The sequence below is a fragment of the Hippocampus zosterae genome, chromosome 10 (assembly GCF_025434085.1).
Source record: "Hippocampus zosterae strain Florida chromosome 10, ASM2543408v3, whole genome shotgun sequence".
NCBI lineage: Eukaryota > Metazoa > Chordata > Actinopteri > Syngnathiformes > Syngnathidae > Hippocampus > Hippocampus zosterae.
In genome coordinates this window covers 19,468,124-19,492,086 of record NC_067460.1, presented here as the reverse complement: position 1 = coordinate 19,492,086, position 23,963 = coordinate 19,468,124, and the positions used below count along the sequence as shown (strand labels likewise).

The following is a 23,963-nucleotide window of genomic DNA, read 5'->3' as shown; positions in this document are numbered from 1 at the left end:
TCACTGGAAAGTTCCAGATGCCAGCATCCCTGAGACGTTGTCAATCTAAGTCTTCTAAGCGGGCCCAATGAAATGCTCAAGTGGACTAGCCCAAAAAAAAAAAATGTCTGCAAAAAGCAGAGCACTGCACATGCAGCCTCCTGAGGTCCCGTGTGTTATTCTGAGAAGATATCGACTACAGGGCGGCATATGCAGATCTGTCCATGGTTATACAGTTGTGCGGAATGACTATAACTCAACATTGTGCTGTGCGAGTTGATTGACATTATTGTTCAGGACACACATAAGTGCATCGATATTAATGAAAAAATAAGCACTGAAACAAACTGTCATGGAAACCTGATACAGAAAATCCTATTACCGTTCATATGAGGTCTGGAGACAGAGAGCATTGCTACCTGCTGCATTTTACCAATAGTGCAGCTACCGGGGAAGCTGTACTTACTCCCAAACTGTGCTGACAAAATCAGTAACAATATTCAGAAAAGATGTACTTTGCACAGGAACGTGATCAGTGAAGACTTTGCAAGTGACTTGCAATAAAGCGCGAGCGACCCTTTTGCCCAAAACCGGCTCTACGCAGTCAACTCAAAGCAGCCTCTGCGGTGTGTTTGCATATCTTTCACCCGACGGATGGATTGAATCTGGGGATGGTGGGCTCCCCACTCATTCCAGTGCTTGAAAGAGCCTATTTCCATGACATACTGGAAACCACGGTAGCCAGGATACTGGTAGGCCACCCACCTATGAAAAAAAATGGCATAAACCATAACTCTACGTTCAGGATACACTTCGCCAACCAACCTATTGTTGTGTTTGTAGTTTGCATGTCTCTCATTTTACACTTCCGTTTTATCATGGTTGGACACATCGTTCCAAATTATATGGAACGCTAAAGGGAAATACTTACGTTCCACCAGTGACCTGGACGCTCGCGACGCGGTCCTGGAAGCCGTAAGACCACAGGCTTGGTATATCCTCATCACACACTTCCATCTTGCGACCTTCGAAATTCGTGCACTCATACAGGCAAATCTTGTGGTCCTGGGGGTCCTACAAATGTAAACAAAACTTTTTAAAATTAGTTGCTGTTTATCAATCTGCATATTGTCATTAACTCATTCAATACCAGCCAATTCTGGACCAAGTCTGAAAAGACGTTTAAAAACGTCTTTGGGAATGAATGAGTTAAGGGAGAGAAATTAGCAACAATAAAAGTCAAATTTGTAATCTAGTTCCCGTGTATAATACAGATACAGTATTTCTATATTTAAAAACTTTCTATACAGTGCAAATAAAGTACAAAGTACATAATAATTTCCTGTGTCACAGTATCCAGAGGCTCTTTGACAACAGAGATCCCTGTTATGACTTGAGAGGGGCTCGCGTTCCCAAAAATCACAATACACGGACTAACATAAAGCAAAGATTTGTCTTTGTCTCTGTAGATCTGTGGCACAGTTTTTTAAATGAAGTCAATATGTGTGGTTCAATGCATTTTTTTAAAAAGAATGTTCAATCTCAAAGCACTGACCAAGTATAAAAATTGACACATTTTGATGGCTTGACAAGGGTGATTAACGATTGTGAAGCAAGTTTTTAAATTTTTAAAAATGTTTTTGCTTAATAAATACCGTATACATTTTTTTGGTTCATTTCTTTTTTGCATTTTAAACGTATTGTATAGTCGGCAGTGTGTGAAAGATGGGTTTTAGATCGTCCACAAGGTGAGAGATGTCTGTTTCCTGACCTGACATTGAATATCGCTAATTCTGAACTTACCATTTTTACTGGTCTGATGGACATAAGACGGTCACATCGATAGCTGTTGGACCAAGTGTCCCATCTAGGGTACTCTCCTTTCTCCAGCATGAACATCTCACCAGTCATGTTTTGTTGCTCAAAGCCTACCCAGCTGTAATGACACACACACACACCCACACACACACACACACACACACACACGCGCAAAAGCAGACAAAGACATAAACATCACATCTTTATTTTACCACCGGAGATACTCCACAATGATGGCACTGTGACACTCAAGACTTACGGCCCATTCTCTACCCGTAGGGAGCCGATTCTTTCGAAACCCTGTTCGCAGAGGTTGCGGCACTCCGCGATTAGGTCCATTTTACGGCCTTGGAAGTTTTCAAATTCATAGAGGTAAATCTAGGGAGAAGCACAATAGATTGGGAATTTCATCAACTCCAAAGAATGTATCTGGCTTGTTCATCTCATGGATGTACTTCTTATTACCTTATGATTAGGTAGCCCCATGGCAGAGTGGCTGCCGATGCTGCCTTGAGCGCCTGAGTGAGACATCGTCAGATCTACAGAGAAACAGGAGGAAACATACTTTTCACACACCGACATGTTTACACTGTTGATTTCACACTTCCACTCTTGAACAGATAAATAAATTGCTCTATCATTCCATAATTTGACATGGCAAGTTATTTCCAACTTAATATCCAGTTCAACCAACATTCAGATCGAAAAGACTCTGCCATCCTCCAGATCTATCCCCAGAATGTTTCTTGTGACAAAAACCTATTTGCCCAAAAGGCCACAAATGTAAAATAGACGTGTTTAATTAAAAAGACAAATTAAAATGAGATGCAGCCTTCCATTTTGTTGTTGTTGTTGTCAGTTTTACATCTCCAGAGAGCTGCTGAATAGTAAGAGAAGAAATAAATCACAGCCTGCGGCATTTTATGTCAATGTTCCATCTGCTCACTCAGTGCTCATAAGGAAAATCCACATACAACAGTCTCATCGCTCATCCAGTTTATACAGAAAACTTACTTTTGCACAAGAAGCTTGAAATAGGTCGATCTTAAGAGACAATAATAGGTACAGAGCCAGCGAGTGAGGATGTATATATACATTTACGTCCAGTAGTAAGATAGTACAGAGAGAGGCTTCTGACTTCTCATTGGCTGACGGCTGTTTTTTGTGGACCACAGAGTGGGGGTCCAAAGGTCATGATGCTTAGACAAATCATGCTGACTTGGCTGACTGTTTTGTTGTACATTCTCATTGTTGGAAGTGGGGCAACTCACTGTCATCAGCATGTTTAACCCCCCGCCCCCCATACACCCACACCCACCCACACACACACACACACACACACACACTTTCGCCAGTGTTCAGCATCTTTTCGAAGCCCTTCTAACATTTTAAATTCTCTACAGTTTCTGACTTTTGGCTTTAACATTCTCTTTAAGAATTTGGCTACTTCTCCATGCTTCTCAGGCCGATGTTTGTTACACCTGGTGTATACTGACTGTAGGAAAACTATCTACACACATTTAAAATTAGCCATTGCGTTTCGTTGTCCAGTAGAATTGTTTTTAAAAATGATGGTATTTTTGGGTCATTACCTTGTTGGAGGATCAACGAACAGCTTTCTGACACTATAGGAGATCTTGATTGTCCAGGGGTTCAATTCTACTCCATCTTTCACTGTTGGTCGTGCCCATTTTGTTCTGTTAGTTTTCATTTTTGCAGCTTTGAACATGGAGCTGATGTGATTTGACCAAAATATACTGTAGTCTCTTTTGTCAAAGGACATTATCCCAGAAGTGTGATTTGTCATTACAAAATTTGGCAAACTGCAGTCGCATCAAGTTGTTTCAATGACGGGTTGTAGCTCTTTCATTCTTTGACAGAAGGGATCCAACAATTGACACTGTAGCAACTATGAAACATGGAGGAAGTTGGGTTATTTCCTGCACGGAGGATGTTTTGCGCTATCTAGCACAGACCGTTTGATTCTGTGCTGGGTACAATGAAATCTCCGAATTATTAAGATGTTTAGGGTAAGTGCTTCACAGTGTCAGACAGCTTGGCTTCAGTCATAAGTTAGAGAAAACAAACACCTGAGGCACTTTTCAGTTGCTCTGGATTTTACATTCATGCATTAACGCTGTGATTTCATTTACATTTCTAATTTTGAGCCACGACAGATAGAGCTAGTCAGGTTGGTGAGACAGAGAGATGTACAAAACAGAGTTAGCTGGACGCAACCGATTCGTTGTGGCGACCCCTAAAGGGAAAAGTCGAAAGGGAAAGCACAAGAAGACAGACAGAGGAAGTTTGCATACAATGCCTGCAATTACTGAATGGTAAATGTCTTGCCATACAACTAAAATGTTTGTGTATGTCAATTCAAAACTGTTTTACTGTGCAACTATGCTATATGACATATTATTGTATTATAATGCTACATGATAGTCTATACAGTATTCAGAGAATTTTACAGCACGTGTCACAGTAATAGTTTAGATGACAGCTTCTCGCACAAAATACAAGACCTTTACTCATGCAACTATAAAACTATTCATGCTTTCTTCTTGCAATCATCAAGTTATGCAACATGAACATTAAACGGAATGTCAACCCAAAAAATGTGATGGAGAGCAATATATCAGACCATGTTGCTACTTGCTGTTGACTGAAAATGACATCATAATTGCTCGGGGATCAGGTCCTGTATTTAGAAACGCGTGTTTTATTCCGAATGAAAGTGATGATATGCTGCGTCAGGAAAGCAAAAACATATTTACTCGAGTAAGTTAGAACACCAAGGCAGATGACAAGGTCAGTTTGAATGAGTGTAAACAGCCGTGTAAGTGTATTTCATTGCGCGCCTTGCATGGGTGATTGAATGCACTTCAGTCAATGACAGTTGTGTGCATGTGCATTACTGAGCATGTGTGCACAAAGAAGTTAGAGAAGGGGCGAAAGCAGCGATATGCGCTTGTCGGGGATGCACGTGGAGGATTGATGGACGAAAACCTGTAAGTGATTTCTTTCAATGAAAATTAAACTTCTTTATGAGAATACAAAAGCCCCAAATCTCACTGAATACATGATCGCATATCTCTTAAATTCCCATCATTTTCCCTTTTCACTCAGAAGACCAGCGTGAGTGAGTGTTCCGCTCGATGCCGTGTTTGTTCTGCTTTTCTTTTGCAACTTGTGCATATCTGCGCCGGGCATGTTGCCCGTCATCTTGTACTACTGTGGCACATTTAAAACCCAGCAGCTCAGTGTCGAACAATGGCGTGACCAGCAATGTGCTGACTGTGGTCCGTAGCCGCAAGCCCTGTTACTTTTCAGCACCACCGTGTATAAATAGTCCCATATGCTCTGGGGTCGGAACGCGTTATTGTGGAGCCCCCCTTGTGAACACTGCGAGGCTATTCTTTGCGGCCTGGTCAGGTAAGCCATCATTGTATTCAGCCTATAGCGGAGCATTGTCACTTTACATTGGCGTGTCCCTTGCCTTGTCTGTTTCTGCTGAGACACATGAATGTATATGTGAAGTCCGACGAAACACTGGGCGGCCACAGAGAAGACATACAACAATTGAGCATGTGCAAACCCAATATCGAGGAAAGACATGACATGCAAGCTCAACGGCCACAACATTAGCTGCACTTTCACTACTGCACGAGATCCGGTCCAGTACCCTAAACAGTCCATCTGTCATTTCTAATATTTTGTATGATATACAGTAAAGTAGTGCTAAAAGAGCACTGCGCTTCCAGTGTCAATTGAGAATGTTCATTATTAGCTTTGCAATAGCAGAAATATTTTATACAGATCTTCAATTGGACCCCATTAGATTGTGACAATTCCATCTAGAGCGCAAAATTTTTTTTGTTGAATATACATGTAAATATGAGTTTTGTCGGTTTTAGTCCAATGTGAATAGGATTCCCAAAATGCGCCTTTCAATTTAAAAATACAACATCAACATGATTTCTCTATGTCTCTGCTCTGAAGGTAAATCTCTCCTACGAGACACGACAGCATGGCTCAGAACAACCCCAATCCACAGGGACCATGGAAGGTAATCGGTCGTTTGTAATGCTTGGGCGGATTTTGTCAATGATGTCTACACAAATCAGTCAGTGTGTGTCATGTGCACATGTATGCATTTATGTCCACTACAGATCACAGTTTACGACCAGGAGAACTTCCAGGGAAAGCGTATGGAGTTTACCTCCTCCTGCCAGAACATCATGGAATCTGGCACGGACAACATCCGCTCCCTCAAGGTGGAGTGTGGAGCGTAAGTCATGAGTAGTACACGTCAATGATTCTTACAGTTTGGTACGAGTACCACGAGTGGTAGGCGGGCTCTCTCTCGTGGGATGTGAAAGAATCACTGACATAAATAGAAGTCAAATGTACAACATTTAAGATATGATGTTAGAATGAAGCCTGTTGCTATGCTAAAGCCAATTTAAACTTTTAACATCCAGTATAGTACCGTACCGCTTTATAAAAAAAAAAAAAACAACAACAACAACTTCTGAAGTACAATACGTTACAGTTCAGCTGTATTTAACTTTTATGCTTTTTAGGACTTAAACCTCAGCCCTTGTATATTTTGGATTGTATTTTAATATTGGCCATTGTAGTGGTACTTGGAGAGCAAAATGCCTTTTGAGATGGTACTTGTCAAAAGTTTGAGAACCAATGGTGTGAAACATACACATGCAACTGAATATTGAAATAACTCATATGACTGACCAGACTGTATTAATTCAATATAGTGGCCAGAGGCTTTTATTTTCTCGGATAGATTAAGATAAATGATTTTTCGTGAATAAATGACATTTTTCGGTGCAATGAAGTAAAAGTGGATACATTTTGAACAACATACCGGATAATTTCTCAATGCACACAACTGTGCCACTCACTGGTTAGTCTGCGCTCAATTAACAGTCAGAGCCACGTTGTCAGTTATCCTCCGATTGACAGAGGATCATACAGTCAATCTTTCGTCTCAATTCAGTTGTGATTGGCCGCGGCTACTGCTGCTTTACAAAATGCACAAATGGATGAATGTATAGCGGCTGACTAAGAAGCCGGCTTTCTGGAAATAAGCATCAGTGACTTTCCGCAAGCATGTTTCTCCCACGTGATCAGGTTCTGCCGGTCCCCAAAATTCTTGTACTGTTTGACATTGCATGTTGGGATAGTTGGACAGGATATGAGCACTCCAGCTTCTGTGGACAGCAGTTTGTTTTGGAGAGAGGAGAGTACCCTCATCGGGAGTCGTGGAGTGGCAGCAACGCCTATCACACTGAGAGGATCATGTCCTTCCGACCCATCTGCTCTGCTGTGAGTCTTTGTGTGAAACGGATTCACAGTCTGACTCACTGATCATTAGAGCTGAACGACTAACTGCTGGATAAAGCTATAAATAGCGGGCTACCGGTGTTGACTAATACAGAATGGATGTCCTACAGAACCACAAGGAGTCTAAGATGGTGGTGTTTGAGAAAGAGAATTTTACGGGACACCAGTGGGAGATAAACGATGACTACCCATCACTGCAGGCTATGGGCTGGGGCACCAATGAGATTGGATCCATGCAAGTTCAGAGCGGCGCGTAAGTTGTGTCCATTTGTACGGATAATGACTTTCAGGGTTGAGAGGGCAATTCAAAATCAAACGTTCACTGTATTATGCCATAATTAACATATTTCACCTCTACTTTTGCTACAGCTGGGTGTGCTACCAGTTCCCTGGTTACCGTGGTTATCAGTACATTCTGGAGTGTGATCGCCATGGTGGCGAGTACAAACATTACAGAGAATGGGGCTCCCATGCTCAATCGTTCCAGGTGCAGTCACTGCGTCGCATCCAGCAATGAGAGCTCACGTTTCCTTTGCCAAACAGCTCCGCAGCTTCCTCCTCCTCATTCCTCCATAATCATTCCAGCGTTCCCTGGTGCTACGTCACCAAAATGTCTGCCGCACTTCTGCTTTGTTCTGTTGCTAGATGGAAGCTTAGAAAAACAGATGACTGAATGGAATAAAGAGATAAAGAGAGGGAGAAAGAGAGCAGCAGCAGAGATATGCTGCTGAACCCCTGAGAAGAGGGGAATATTGCAGGTGTCTTGAGATGTCTGTGAGGTTATGATGTCATTCACTGCAAGTGCAAGAGATAATGGACAAGTCGAAATAAAGCGTAAAACAAGTGTTTGCTGCTATGAGTCGTACTTGTTTGAACTCGATCTTTCAATTCTGTGTTCAATCTCACTCATGGCCCCTGTGAGGATAAGCGGATCGGAAAATGGATGGATGGATGGATGGATGAATGGAAAAATGTGTTAAAAAGAAATTTATAATTTTAGTCGATCTTTTTCGTCAGTCTGGATCTTTTTCTGTCAGGAAATTGTGACAAATGAACAGACTTTTACAATGCGTTGCGATCATGTTTAAATTTTTTTTTTTTGGTATGCCAAAGTTCAGGCCTCTAAATTTCATTAGAGCAGATAAGCATGGCACAAAGTGCACCTGCTATTTTGTCACATGAGGCTTGAAGCCTTTTAAGCAGTCTTTCTCGAATAGTGGTGTGCGATGCCGTGGGGGACGGGGGGGGGGGGGGGGGGTGACTCTGGGGAGTATGCGTTTTTTTTTGGTCGAAGAAAAATAAATAAAGTGGAATTGCACATCCACCACAGCAGTTGGCAGTGGCGCCCTCATTGTCAGAGTGCGCAGGGAGCATTAGCTCTATTACTGTAGGGGTTTTTTTTGGTACCGAGCGGTAAACAAAGCTCCAATAGACAACATAATTTTTTTAACAGGCATGAAAAGAAAAGCGGAGGGAGAGATTATGAGACAAAAGAAAGCCAAAATATTTTCTGTTACAGACAAAAAAAAAACGATATTAATAAAGTTATTCTTTGCTGTAAGTTGAACTATATTTCTTTATTTTTTTCTTTTCTTTACTGTTAATAAGGGTACAATGTAATGATGCAGAGGCGTACTTATAACAATTTTATTGATTGATTTATTGGGGGGGGGGCGCAACAGAAAGTAATTGAGAAGCACTGCTTTTAAGTTATGCCTGCAAGATTTAAGGTACAGTATACACTTATGTTCCGTACTGTAATACAAAACCGCTTGTTTGGTAGCCTCTCTAACTATTTACACCTCGATCCTCACGCGTGCGCAAAAAAGATCTGCAAGTGGCTTCTTGCCTACCCCTGAATTAGAATTCAATGCGCATGGATAATATATGAGTGTTTTAATAGCGTTGTTTTTTTTAATTAACAAGATTGTCAATTTTACAATTCAAAATCATTTTCTTTCTCAACTAAAACAATAAATGATAACAAAACGAGTTAATAGCAGTCTGTCTGGTATATGAACTCCCAATACGTCAAAAATGATTAAAAAAAACCTGATGAATATTTCAGTCCACCTTGAAAAAAACCGCTTCGTCACATGAAGCCCCGCCCCTTTTGGGTGAAAAGGAAGTTGTCGTTAGCAGGCTGAGGCCGGAGGATACCAACAAGAAAACGCGATATTTCTAGCAGTTCAAACGTAACGGTCATTTTTCTTTCTCGATTGATTTCCCGGCTGGCGTGGAGGTCGAAAAATAAACATGGCGCACAGAAGGAAGTCAAAGTCTGCGATCGAAAAACTGCGGGTGCCACTTTTCGTCTCTTTTGTCTGTATTGCTTTTCACCTCGGCGGCACGGATGCCAGGCTACATCCGACACCAAGCGCCTCGACTGGCGAAACGGTAGAAAACTACGACAAATACTACAATTATATCGAACTCACCGGGCGTTTGCGCTCCTACGCCCAGAAATACGCTCACATTGCGAACCTGTCGAGCATCGGTCAGTCCGTGCAGGGCAGAGAGCTTTGGGTGATGCGGATCACCAAAGACCCCCACATCGAGTCCCCGGGGAAACCTAAGTTCAAATATATTGGCAATATGCACGGCGACGAGACCGTGTCCAGGCAGGTTCTCGTCTATCTTGTGGATTATTTGCTCACTAAATACGCGGAGGAACGGCGGATAGCTGACCTGGTAAACACTACGGATATCTATATCATGCCCAGTATGAACCCCGACGGCTTCGAGGTGTCCCAAGAGGGAGCCTGTGCCGGCCATGGAGGGGGACGAAACAATGCCAATAACAAAGACCTTAACAGGAGCTTCCCTGACCAGTATGGTAAAGGAATTAAAGACCCAGAGAGCATTCCTGAGGTCATGGCTGTCATCAGATGGATACAGGACAAACAGTAAGTATAACCACACGAACAAGCACAGAAAAACCGCTACTCGTATGAGTTATGGTTGCCGCAAATTGAGAATCAATTTATGTATTGGTGTCAAACGGAGCAACGTGTGTACCTCATAATCCAAATTAGATATATATCGCATCACCAGCAAGCGCTGAGAGGCCTGATAACAATCCTGATTTTTTTTTAATCGGGTGTATTAGAAGAGGGAGAGACCTTAAAATATGTTAAATGTTTTGGTGCAATTTGAGATGGGCATTCAACTTGGGAGTTTTGCATGTATGGCAGTGGTGTCAAAACTGTTTTTGGTCGCGGGCCACTTCCTTGTATCTTCCCTCGGAGGGCCGTTAAGACAGTGACACCAAATAAATATTTTATCATCACACCGCATTATTACTTGTACACCAAAAAATGATGGCTCACTAGTTTTGAAACCAAATCAAAATTTGAGTTTTCAGTACATATTTAAGCAAGGATCATGGAAGTTGACACTGATGATTTGTTTTCGCAGGCCACATAAAATTATGTGGGGGGCCGGATCTGGCGCCCAGACCTTGACTTTGACACCTGTGGTGTATGCTAATCCTTGCAGGCGACCATAATAACGTCCCCTTTCCTCTTTAGGTTTGTTCTTTCTGGTAACCTGCATGGTGGCACTGTGGTCGCCAGCTACCCTTTTGATGACTCCGCCACCCATGAGCAGCAAGGCTATTATAGCCAGACAGCGGACGACAGCCTTTTTCGCCACTTAACCTTGGTGTATTCCAAGAACCACCCGGTGATGAAGACCGGGCTACCCAACTGTCCCGATACACCAGGCGAGACTTTTAAAGATGGTATCACCAATGGGGCGCAGTGGTACGATGTACCAGGTAAGATAAGATAAGATATCCTTTATTCGTCCCACACTGGGGAAATTTACAGCCTCCAGCAGCAAGAAGAGGCCCAGAAAATAATCATTGTAAAGATGACTTAGTGTTATGATGTGACCTGTTACAGAGAAGGAGCATGCGTTGGTTACATTGTAACTTTGGTCTACTTTGCCTCTTCTTCCTCATAGGATCAAAGTCTGTTTCACTGCACAACCAGACATTGGTGTGTGTGATTACATTCGATACCAATTTTAAAATATTGTTTCTTATTCTTGCTTTCTGCTTATTGTGATACTTTTAATTATATTTATGAAACAGTCAGGTTTGACACGCAGTTCCTCAAATTATCGAAGAGTTCAGCTACATAAACTTTGGCACCTTTGTCACCTGACGTTTATGCTGCAATGTCCAGGGCGTGACTCTGGATCCGGGACATTAACACTGAGCTGTAGTAGCTATTTAATCTTAGGGCAGTCTTAATCAGCATACAAGACCATGTTTACATCGGTCATTCAGTTTTAATCATTGAGTCTAACGGATGATGGTTCAGGTAATGTCTTTTGACAGTCTGGTGACAGCCCAGGTTGAATTATTGCTCAAAAATTGGACAGCTGGATTTCAACATGCCTATTGTTAAAGGTGGAATTCATTCTGAAGAGCTGTACCTTTCATTTATTTGTGGTCTATATTCTACACTTGCTCTTAAAACAATGTGAAAATAAGACATGTTTCCATCCACAATTACATCCATTAAAACAGTTTGTTTGAATGTTCATCATTTTTGGTAATGCAGGGGGGATGCAGGACTATAATTACCTCCATGCAAACTGTTTTGAAATCACCCTTGAGCTGAGCTGCTGCAAATATCCCCGATCGTCTGAACTCTATAAGGAATGGGAGCTGAACAAAGAGCCTCTCCTGGCATACATTGAGCAGGTAGGCAACATATTTGATCATTCGAAGCTACAATTGATCAGGTCTGTACAGACTAGATTTATACTAGACGCTAGATTTTAAGTCTACTTGAAAGAGAGGTTTGGAAGATCATATTCACCTCCAGAGACGACTTCAAATCCTTTTTTGGGGGGGTGGGTACTACGGACATTTAGGTTTTTGCTAACCTTTTTCTCAAAAATATTTCAGGTATGAGCAATTTTGACTAATAATCCATGAATAAATCGGGGATCAAGGACTACATATAAGCCTACCGAGGACTCCTTTACTGGATAATCATTGTGTTTTTACAATTTCTTGGCTCAATATTTCTTGGACCAAGTGTTTTGAAATGTTCTTTGTCGTAGCTGCGGTGGTTGTGAAAAATCTATATACATAAAGCTGTATTGTATTCCCTTTATGCGTAGTTCCATCTCATGGATGCATAACGCACCCTCAGCAACGATTGTAGCTTCTATTCTATGCGCCTTATAATGCGATGCATCTGAAAACAGTTTAAAAATGGGCCAGTCATTGAAGGTGGGCCTTATACTCCGAAGCGTCTTACAGTACGGAAAATACATCTTTTTCATGAGATTGTCTGTGCCTAGGTCCATATTGGCGTCCGTGGCTATGTAAAAGATCACGTGAGTGGTTCAGGCCTCACCAATGCCAGCATTGTGGTAGCAGGCATCCGCCACAACCTGACCACTGGAAGATTTGGCGACTACTACAGACTTCTGCTCCCAGGAGTCTACAACATTACTGCTGTGGCCACAGGGTGAGTCACACTAAAGATTGTTATTGTTCTTAAATGCATACTTTCTGAAATACTGTTAAATATACAGAAAAACAATAATGGCCAACACAATAACATTTTGTGGAACCAGAGTTTGAACATGCTGACTGACCGCAATTTAGATTTTTTCTTTTCCCTGAAGAATATTGGACATTTTTGGTTCCAGCTTGTTGCCCTCATGTTGAAGTATCATTTAACATTCTTAACTGTCATAAAAGTAAGAGTACAACTGAGCTTAACAAAACTACCTTTTACAAAGGATGTGTACAAGGAAGTGAAGAGGGAGTCTTGCGCAAGGAGATTCAATTACATTATAGAGCATTGTAATGGGTGAGGACTTTTTTTTAACAAATAATAAAAACTATTTTTGCACTCTGCCATAATTTTGATATGATTTGGACCATGGTTAAGTTTTCACCTCTTAAACTCTTAAAACAACACGATGTGTTTCACAGTATCGTATTTTCACATATATATGTTTTGGTGCATGAACGTGTTTTAAGGTTGACCTAAAAATATTTCCTCATTACACAGGTACACATCAGTGACGGTAAACAATGTACGGGTCTTGGATGGAAATGCCACAGAACTTAATTTTGTTTTGGAACCGGTTGCCTTCGAGCCAAATCTCTCAGGCAACGTCACGCTGGCCACACCCTCCATGCCGTCAACTACTGATATCTACACTTCCACCCCAAATACACACACCCCTCCCTCCACTCAGTTCCACTTGGAGACATCAGTGGGAATTAAAAGCACACCCACTGCGTCTTCACCTGCTCCACAACCTGTTCAACCCCATGAATTTCGCCACCACAACTATGCTGACATGGAGCTCTTCTTACGCAAGTACAGCAGCGAGTTCCCGTCTATTGCTCACCTTTACTCTATTGGCCGCTCTGTGGAAAATAAAGAGCTCTATGTGATGGTCATCTCAGACAACCCCACGGTTCATGAACATGGTAAAAAAAAAGTTTTTTTTGGGGGGGGGGTATGTCTTATAACAAACAAAGCCATTTTCTAAAAGTAATTTTAATTTTGCTGCTCTTTCTCGTTGCCTACTAGGTGAGCCAGAGTTTAAATATGTGGGCAACATGCATGGCAATGAAGTGGTTGGCCGGGAGCTATTGCTCAACCTCATTGAGTACCTATGCCTTAACTATGGCACCGACCAGGAAGTCACAGAGTTGGTCAACAACACTCGCATTCACATCATGCCTTCGATGAACCCTGATGGTTATGAGGTGGCCAATGAAGGTAAGAGAAAAAAAAAAAAAGTATGACCCAAACTGTGCAGAGAAAGTTGGTCGCTCTATTGCTACCAGTGTCAAATTTAGTGTTGAGCCCTGCATTGTTTATAATTGTTTTTGGAATTTGTATTGGTGTCGAACTATGTGTTTCTAATATTTTGGTATTAGACTAATTTAGCTACAGTGGGAGAAATTAGACAGCTAGAAACAATGAACAATATAATGATCTGTGAATGCACCGTATTTGCATATCAGCTGTTTCTTCTTGTTGCTGTGCATTACTGTATCTAGTGTGCACACTTTGATTGTCTGCTATTTTCTTCAGTATCTAATTAGTAGTTAGTTCTAAATACAATTGCAGAACATATCATTTCGTCATCCTGTTACCTCTTGCAGTTCAGTAGAGATGATAAACTGCAACTATCTCTTCACAGGTGACGTGAGAGGCTACAGAGGACGCAACAACAGCAACAATTATGACCTGAATCGCAACTTCCCAGACCAGTTTGCAATCATCAAAGATCCCAGGCAGCCAGAGACTATCGCCGTGATGAACTGGCTGAAAAGCATCCCCTTTGTCCTCTCAGCTAATCTTCATGGAGGCACGTCTACTTGTAACATTATACTACAAAATACTGCGTTGTACAACTTGGGTGTTTTGTACTTTATTTTATCTACACACTGTTTTGATCAATGCTCCCTTTCCGTACTCTTGGTAAATTCAGGTTCTATGGTGGTCAACTACCCCTTTGATGATGATCAAGAGGGCAAAACCCAGTACAGCAAGTCACCTGATGACAAGGTTTTTCAGCAGTTGGCTCGAACCTACTCACAGGTAACTGAATTGCTGCTTCCAGCTGGTGTTGGTTGCTTCTTGTGGTTTCATGTTGTAACTGAAAGCAAAATGCAATGGAAGGGCCCCCCTGACCAAGTAAATCATTTATGAGGCAAGGTCTTGCAACAGTACTCTGTGTTTTTCTTTTTTTTTTTTTTTTTAATTCTTACATGCGTTGTCATGCACTTGCAGGAAAATGCTCTGATGCACAGTGGGCACCCTTGTGTCAACCTGTACCCCGGGGAATACTTTGCGGATGGCATCACCAATGGCGCCAGCTGGTACAATGTTGCCGGTGGGTTGATGGACACGCATAAAGTACAAAGCAACAAATATTTGTGGACAAATATGGATAGGATTACAGGCTCGGACATCATATACTCTTTGTGCCTTGAATAGTACATTTGCAATAGTTTTGTATACTTTTACTGCATAATATACTGTTAAAAGAATCTTGATAAAGACCATTATTGGTAAAGACAATGTTTTTATTATCTTATGTCAGATGTCTTGTATCGTTAGGCAGTTAGATGATACCTTTAGATCCGTAGATATGCTAGATTGTTGTCAGTGAATGTACATTAATTAAGGGCTGTGGTGGAATTGATAAAAAAAAATAATAATAATTCAAGTATCGGTAAACACCTCAGGATCTCCGAAAATGAAAACGGTAGTAGTACCTATTGACTATGTGAATGTCAATATGTTAACTGAAAAAAAGGACATTTCCCCAGGTGGCATGCAGGACTGGAATTACTTAAACACTAACTGTTTTGAGGTGACTATTGAGTTGGGTTGCGTGAAGTACCCCTGGGCCAAGGATTTGCCAAACTATTGGGAACAAAATCGTCGATCTTTGCTACAGTTCATCCATCAGGTAACCGGCACCATTAAATGATCTGTACCATTTTTCCTTTTCATCACTGTTTTGCGTTGACCCTGCGTGCGTGTCTGCGTGAACCCTCAGGTTCACCATGGGATCAAAGGTACAGTCTCTGACATAAGGGATGGCATGGGGATCCCCAATGCCACCATTCAGGTTGAGGGCATTGACCACAACATCACCGCAGCTCACACTGGTGACTACTGGAGACTGCTGGTCCCTGGGACTTATTCCATCACTGCCTCCGCCCATGGGTAAGATTTCAATGATGAGACAAGTACCACAATTCCTGTACAGGTACAGCAGATGCACTCTATTTTTTTTTTGAAAGATATCAACCTATGAGGACTTACGCCACCGTGTCCAAGAAAGGAGCGGAAGTGGTTGATTTCCGATTGACACGGCTTCACACAGAACCTAACGGCCTGTCACCTTCTGGACCCCAGCCAACCCCTAACCCATCCGATGAGGAGTTTGAGAGCTTAATTAAGGCCCTCTCTCTGGGCCAAGGTTTAGACCAGCTGGTCAAGAGCACAGACACAGAGAGCAGTTTCAGGTTCCGAGGTTACAAGGAGCTGTCCGCGTTCCTCCGAGGTCTTACCCTCAACTTTCCCAAAATTACATCCTTGCAGAGGTAGGGAGCCTTGCTGTGTTACCAACCACCTTGGACCTCATATGGTTGCAATGCGTTTTTAAAATATGCTTCATTTCCATTTAGTTTGGGCCACAGTGTTGAATTTAGAACTATTTGGGCTCTGGAAATTTCCAACAACCCAGGAGAGGCTGAGCCTTCTGAGCCCAAGGTCCGCTTTGTCGCGGGGATCCATGGTAACGCCCCTGTGGGAACAGAGCTGCTTCTTGAATTTGCTGCCATGTTATGCATCAATTATGGCAAAAACTCAGTCATTACAAGGGTGAGGGGTTTTTTTTCGTTAGTTTTGAGTAATAGTATTCTTCTCTTGACATGCATGTCTTTAAATCAAAACTCTTTAACAATCTGCACTCCGTAGCTCATCAACGAGACAACTATTGTAATTGTGCCATCGATCAACCCGGATGGAAGAGAGCAAGCGGTGGAGAAGCAGTGCACCTCCACCCAGGGCTTCACCAATACTCATGGCAAAGACCTGGACGCAGACTTCTTTGGTCAGTTGCATAGTTTTGTTTGAATGAACTCATCCCACATGGACAAAGATAAAATTCATGTATTGCCTTTTGCATGTAATGCCCCTTTTTTAGGCAATGCATCTCAACGTTTGGTGGAGCCCCAGCCAGAAACCAGAGCAATGATGGACATGATTTTAGATAAAGGCTACACACTTTCTGTGGCCCTTGATGGAGGATCACTTGTGGCTACTTACCCTTATGACAAGCCTGTCCAATCTGGTAACTCAACAGCCCGCTTTCACCAGCGTGTGGTTTCAATTCTTGCCCGTTTTATCAATCAAACTTTATTTATATTGCACTTTTAACACATACAAATTCAACAAAGTGTCGCAAATACACGACACTAATTGGCAATAGCCCTTGGTATACAGCCATCCAGTCAAAGAACTGCATCCAAAATGTCGAAGAGATTCAAAGATTTCAAATGAGGTCTTCAAATCGCCTCCCTGTATGATGCAGAGAGCAGCTACAATATAATCTTTTGTAAAATTGATAGCGAACATATCTTGTTGTTCCAAACTAAATGTGATCTTTTCTAAAGCTAGGCTCTGTGATTTAAGATAAGAAAACCTTTATTAGTCTTGCAATGGAGAAATTCCCAATTCACAGTAGCAAAGTTATGAAAGGAAGAAGTAGAACAAAATATAGGAGCTGCTGTAAGGCAGCCACTCTCGCGGCGCCATTTTGAAGTCAAAATAACAAAAATCATTTAGATTTAAGATTTATAGTGACTTCTATTGTGATCTGATGCGACGAGCAGCTCCGCGAACTTATTAGTTACATAATACAATGAGGTCACAGTGTCCTCACAACCCAGATTGACTTGACAAGCTAAAAAGAGAATGTTACATAACTGCAAGTCTCAAAGACTTGGATGAACTATATCACCTGAAAGCTGTTTGCTGCTCAGCGTCACTGTATAGCACTAATCTCCACGTTTTTTGTCTTATTTTACAGTGGAGAATGAAGGCACACTGAAGTACTTGGCCAGCGTTTATGCCAATAACCATCCCACGATGCACCTTGGCAACGCTGGATGTTCGAATAACGGGCAAGGTATTATTTTTCTATTGTACATTCTAATGAACTGTATGTCACTATGCATAGTGTATTTTTTTTTTTTTACAAAGAACTTTACTTGCTTCTGTAATCGTTTATGAAATGGAGGGTAAGAAAGATCTGATAATTGTTTTTTTTAGCAAGCAACATTCAAGATGGAGTTATGAGGGCAGCTGAGAGACAAAGTCATATGGGCAGTATGAAGGTAGGCTTTGTTCTTGATTCAAATAACTTCTGGTAATGTGGTGAGGGGGCGGGGGGAGCAAATGAAATGAAGGTTATGAAATTACATTAAAAATTTCCTCAATCTTTATTGAAATAGCAATTTTTATTGACAACTTAATACCAGTCGAATGAAATAAATCACTCTGTAAAAGCCAACTCGTCTCATTGTGGACATTTGAAGCCTCATCGCGTGCCCCTGGCTCTTGCCAAGTAGCCGAATACAGGAGGCGATGTAGCGATGGAGATCCACAAGAATATACATGTTTTCCAACTGTTGTGGTTTCTGATGAGAACATTTTTTTCTCAAAGACATAAAAAAACACAATGACAGGATCAGGTATTCCACTTTCGAGTATTCTTTATTGACACACAGATGGAACCCCCAAATGTTTACGTCAAGAACGTAGAACTTAGGATTCTTTGGAACTTGATGTGCATTCATGTGTTTGCAGGACTTCAGCATGGACTTTGGCTACTGTCCAGAAATCACAGTGTATACTGGCTGTTGTGTTTTTCCTCCAAGTGAACAGCTTGCCACACTCTGGGCAGAAAACAAGAAGCCCCTTTTGAGCATGTTGGTGGAGGTACGCTGCCTGAATCCTTTTCCCAATCGGGTCCTTTCTGTACACCTTAACTGAATCATTTCACCATCTTATTCATGCATCTTTAACCCATCCAGGTCCACAAAGGAGTGAGAGGAGTGGTGAGAGATAAAAGCGGGAAGCCCATTGTCGGCGCCATCATTGTCATGAATGGGGGTGTGAGAGTCTTCACTGCAGAAGGTGGTTACTTTCATGCGTTGTTGGCGCCCGGCAACCACGACATCGAAGCGGTTGCTGATGGCTACCAGCAGCAACGCCAAGAGGTATACACACACACACATATACATTAAACGAGCGTGTGTGTGTCTTTGGCATATTCTTAAAATCTAGTTATACTGTTCTCGCTGTATAGTCCTGAAGGCATAAAGTAATTTGACTACATCAAATTACTTCATCTCAGTATCTCTGTATAGTAAATTAAAACAATTTAAAGCAGCTTTGTTGCATTAAATGAGTGATGCTCCCCCCTACTTTCCATAATTTTTTTCCTCAAGTAAAATGGAAAAGTCATTTTAGTGACAAATACATTAACTCTGCGAATGGAGGTCGTTAAGCGATTATCAGCCCCACTCCTATTTGAACTGCAGCATGCACTGTACTTATTTTCAACAAAATATTGTCAACATTCATAACTATGCAAGCAAAAAAAACTCATATTTTTAAGGGATTATTAAAATATTGCATACTTTATTTGGAAAAGTCTCCATTACTGTCAATGTCTATGCTGGGTGTTGTGCGAAGCAAACAAAATCGCTCCATCACGTTCACCGTTCCTTGTGCCTCAAACATTTGAAGCATGGGGTAGGCCAGCTCTGTAAACAGATGTTCCTTTATAGTGCGTCCCAGCTCCAAATTGTACGCTCTCGGCTTCCCACAAGGACTTAGCAGCAGGGGATCCACCACTAAATGATACATGTGTTGGTACTCTGCTACCGTGAAGCCATGGATCATTAAAGGTCCAGATTTTGGGTCGGACTCGTAGGTCACAACACCGTTGGAGCAAATGTCACTTTGTGCTTTGTCATTGAGGGTTACATGGAGGTCTGGAAGAATTGCAGCATTCCTTTTGTACCGCTCGTCCAACTCTCTTGGTACACAATTTGCATCTTTCTGCTCATTCCACACATCCAAGTCAAAGTCAGTTTTGGGTGCCAACATGTAACTCCTTTCCTTTGTCATTTCTCCATATTTCTTCGGACATCGAATACGCCGCCTTAAGTCATAGGAACTCATCTCATATGCGGCATCTCTGGAAGTTGAAATGATACCTCTTTGAATGGATAGGCTTCAATGAAACGATAATGTAAGATCAAGAGTTGCACTTACCGTTTTACATTCAACACTTGGAGAGTAGCGTCCGGCAGCATCACTGGCTCTTGTCCTGGGAGGTGGTCACCCTGCTCAGTGTAATTTGGACTTTTATATTTTGTATGAACCTCTGTATGAATAAAGGACAAAAATAATGGCTAACTCTGGTGATCTTTGTATTTCACACAAAGGATAAAGTAAAAGGCAGCGTAATATACAGGGGTTTTTTTGGGGGGGGGGGGACGCGAGCAGGCGCTCAACTCCTGTTTGAGACCCACGACCACCTGTTGCAGATTCTACTGAGTAGTCACACCTGCACAGGTGGCACTCTAATGAGGCAGTGTCGTCTCTCAAAGCTCAGCCACCTTATCACTTTGCTTTTCAATCACGAGCAGTGAGAATTGAGGAAACGTTTTGCTGCTTGTTTTGTTGTGACCTCCCTCCTTTTCTTTTAATGGTGCTAAAAGGAAGCGTGCAACAGTTAGAACTTTAAAGCACAAAAAAACTTGACGGATGGAATGAACATTTAGACAATAATTACTGCCTGTGTTTGGAGTGATGATTACCATACACTGAATCAGCAAGTGGGCAAATAAAGTTGTAAGTCATTGTTACCAAATATCTGTTTTATCCCGACTCAGGTGGTGGTGTCCTCCTATGAAGCAGCGAGCTCCATCATCATTGAGTTTGACATGGATCACAGCATCTTTGGTCTGCCAAGAGAATTTGTGGTGGCCAGTGCAGGTAATCTAATAAATAAACTTCTGGTTTACCGATATGGACCAAGTGGACTTAAGCATGCAATGCAAGTGTCTATCACCATTCATACCGAAGGTAAAGCCATAGTGCTTTACAGGGGCAAAGGAATGGATATAAATAGTTAAGAGACATAAAAATCAAGGTAAAATTTTAACACAAAACCAGGATAAATGAAATGATAAAACACTGTTCAAATGATAAATTATCATGTTAAAATAAAAAAAAATATAAGCAAAGTTTTCTTGATGGAAAAAGTGGCAGTAAACGGTTTTAATAGTAATATTTCATAACAGTTAACTGTTCCATAGTTGAGCATAAAAATGGGACGCTGATTCCCTTTGATTTGCTTCTTAGAAATGCTCAGTAAGCCTGCACTCGAACCAGCTTTTGTGTGATCTGTTTGGATGGAAAATCTTTGATTGTCAAGACAGCATAATTTACTGATTGGGTTCAGCTGAGAAATTGACATTCGAGTCTGATTGTCTTAATTTTGTCAAGAAATTGTAGCTAGACTGAATGCATTTCTCTTCTGACTCATACCTTGAACTAGAATTAGAAATAACTTCCAATTTTTTTAGGTATTTACTGGGGTCAACTTAGTAAGTAAAGCCTGTACACAACTTTGGGCATTTTTTTCCCCGCCTCCAGAAATGTTTCCCCATTTACAGAACTGACATTTGTGCCCACTTGATTCCATCTCTTCTTTCTGCAGCTGCCTGCATGACGGCATTGGTGGTGACTGCATGCATCATCTGGTGTGTGTGCGCTGCCAAGTCTAATCGGCAGAAGGACGGCTTCCACCGTTTGCGGCAGCACCGGGAGGAGTACGATGACGAGATCCGCCTAACATCCATGGGATCCAAGAAGTCTCTCCTTGGCCACGAGTTCCAGGATGAAAGTGAAAGTGACGAAGAGACATTATACGCCAACAAAATCTGAAAGAGCCTTTTGCTGTTTGTTTCCCGCTACAAGATGAAGGCCTGGGACAGTGTGTGGACTTGTTGAACTAGAGGCATTTTATCGGCCTTTTCGTGAATCCACCAAGACCGAGAGACTTTTCTGTTACACTGATGAATTTTGAACACTTGCTCAATTATTAGTCCAATTGTTGCGTCATCAGTCTTAAAATGTTGCGTTCATCTTTTTGTGCTCAAGGTGAAGCTTTAATCTTGTTTGCCGCTCATCCGTCCTGCCTTAGTAGAGTGAGTACCCCAACTTTTGGTGATCAACTTCACCTATCTGCCTAAAGGCTTGCAAAAACATGCATGTCAGGCTGATTGAACACTCCAAATTGTCCCTAGGTGTGAGCGTGAATAGCTGTTTGTCTCTGTATGCCCTGCGATTGGCTGGCAAGTGTCCCCCGCCTACTGCCCAAAGACAGCTGGGATAGGCTCCAGCAACCCCCGCGATCCTTGTGAGGATAAGCGGATCGGAGAATGAATGAATGAGTCTCTGGGGGTGCATCCAATTCTGTGCCTTGGCTTCTCTGGAGCTGCAACGTAGTCCGTAGAAAGCATTTGTGCTTGAGATTTTTGATCCATCCAGTTCTCAAGTCGTGGAAAGAGGGATGGATACACATCGGGTGCTCATTTTGCACTGTTGCTACGCTAATGATTTTGTTTTAAAGAGTCTCGAGAAGGGGACTTTCTCAGACGTGTCAGGAATTGTTGTCTGTGCAAAACGTGTCAGCTCACTTGGACTAGCGAGAAAACAAATTATCCTCACATCAAGCAAGTCTTTTAACAAATCACATATGAATGTATTTTATTTTTAATGTACTGTTCTTTTTAATGTGTATCTGCAAAGCACGTGGATAACCTGATTCATGTCACGGCTGTCCTCCCATTCATCAATGCTGTCAAAATTTCTTTTCAACAGAAAATTTGCCCCATTTCTGGTCTGGCTGTCCATATGCCTATGACTGATCGGAATGAATATCCGGAATTCTGGCCAGCCTAAAGGGAAGTCAGGTTTAAAAAAAATCTTTACAATACATTCTATGCAGATTCACTAGTTGAAACGTGGTATTGTGATTGATGTTGTGTACATGGAATATTAATTAAGCAGAAAATCCACTCATTTGGGGGGGGGGGCTGTGATATTGCCACTTGCCAATTGTCACAGCTCAGTTATTTTCTGGGTTTGGTCAAGTGCCGGTTATAAACTGAGACTATAGGCATAGTGATGTCACTTTCACTCGACGGCAAGTGGAGGTGAATCAAAAACAGGTGCGTTTTTCTGCTTAAATCCTATTCCACTAACGCAATATTAATCAGGATGCCGTGTTCCGACGAGTGGCTGTACACAAAAGGTGACTTCCACTTTAAAATACCATTGCTGGGACACGCATCTTTTCCCAACTGTGATAAAATGATAAATGGCAATTCAGAATTGTTGCACAGAAGAAATAGAAAGTCGGTTTCATAACTTTTGGCATCATTGAAAGTTCACCCCCAACCAAACCATTTTCTCAGTCTGGTTGCTGCTGAAGTGGAAAATGCCATACTTAATTCTACACCTCTAATTTAGATTTCTTTAGGCATTGCCTTCATTTCCAGTCTTTCTACATTTGGGTTTTAATCAGATGTTTTCATGAATTGTAATACTATTTGGGTGTTTTTGTGTATTTTGTTCTTGCCATGTCTCAATGAGTGTGCGTGTGGTTTTGAAAGTAGAGAGAGTCATGCAATGTTGCTTTGAAGATTTTATATAAAGTGGAATGAACCTATCTATATGTCACGGGTACATGAGAAAATTGGTGCAATTCATGCGATTTTGAACACTAAGTTCTACTGATTTAATGATGCTATTGTGCCCAAAACCTCTTTGAACAAACTGTTAACATTGCTCAGTGTTTTGGTTATAGAGTGGATGATTTATGGGGAATGGTGAAGTGATGCACAAAGATCTTGTGACGTTATTGCAGTTTGCCTAATGTCAAGACATTTTTTAAATATACTAAAGAACTAAAGAAATGTCATCATTATTGCCTGAGGTCTGGTCTGAATATAGAGTGATTCGCATCATGATGAAGTCGGAACAATATTTTTCTTTTAGTATTGCAGAGGAACCACGTTGACATTAACGGGGCCTAGCAGACACACAAGTGCTTATTTACACTTGCACTACAAGCAGCGATTCCCAACCGCTATGCTGACTGTTTAGTTTACCATGAAAGATCATAAAGAAATTATCCAAATC

The 23,963-nt window shown here is 41.6% G+C and overlaps 4 protein-coding genes across 5 annotated transcripts in view; 2 read left to right on the top strand and 2 right to left on the bottom strand.

The window, feature by feature from the left end:
- The window catches only part of bcap29 (B cell receptor associated protein 29), a 188,751-nt gene that overhangs the window by 24,270 nt on the left and 140,518 nt on the right, over positions 1-23,963 (bottom strand). The gene's annotated exons all lie outside the window — the stretch shown is intronic.
- Positions 137-2,880, bottom strand: crybb1l3 (crystallin, beta B1, like 3). 2 transcript variants are annotated; one of them, XM_052077812.1, is made up of 6 exons: positions 2,812-2,880; positions 2,263-2,336; positions 2,057-2,175; positions 1,783-1,915; positions 911-1,053; positions 137-744 (listed from the first exon to the last, which is right to left on the bottom strand). In XM_052077812.1, exons 2-6 carry the CDS (start codon positions 2,326-2,328, stop codon positions 576-578), a joined length of 630 nt encoding a protein of 209 aa, XP_051933772.1. In that variant the 5' UTR covers positions 2,329-2,336; positions 2,812-2,880; the 3' UTR covers positions 137-575. The 2 variants fall into 2 exon arrangements, with proteins under 2 accessions (XP_051933772.1, XP_051933771.1); XM_052077811.1 differs by lacking the exon at positions 2,812-2,880 and having other exon boundaries at positions 2,263-2,539.
- cryba1a (crystallin, beta A1a) lies at positions 5,089-8,008 on the top strand. The gene is made up of 6 exons (XM_052077822.1): positions 5,089-5,232; positions 5,800-5,866; positions 5,970-6,088; positions 7,005-7,146; positions 7,275-7,417; positions 7,534-8,008. The coding sequence occupies exons 2-6, from the start codon at positions 5,828-5,830 to the stop codon at positions 7,679-7,681; spliced, it is 591 nt and encodes a 196-aa protein (XP_051933782.1). The 5' UTR covers positions 5,089-5,232; positions 5,800-5,827; the 3' UTR covers positions 7,682-8,008.
- Positions 9,279-23,490, top strand: cpda (carboxypeptidase D, a). The gene is made up of 21 exons (XM_052077738.1): positions 9,279-10,070; positions 10,695-10,942; positions 11,736-11,878; positions 12,487-12,656; positions 13,209-13,636; positions 13,740-13,931; positions 14,359-14,526; positions 14,650-14,759; positions 14,952-15,054; positions 15,494-15,636; positions 15,727-15,896; positions 15,974-16,276; positions 16,361-16,556; positions 16,653-16,788; positions 16,882-17,028; positions 17,767-17,865; positions 18,009-18,073; positions 18,546-18,677; positions 18,773-18,958; positions 20,645-20,747; positions 21,475-23,490. The coding sequence occupies exons 1-21, from the start codon at positions 9,421-9,423 to the stop codon at positions 21,699-21,701; spliced, it is 4,119 nt and encodes a 1,372-aa protein (XP_051933698.1). The 5' UTR covers positions 9,279-9,420; the 3' UTR covers positions 21,702-23,490.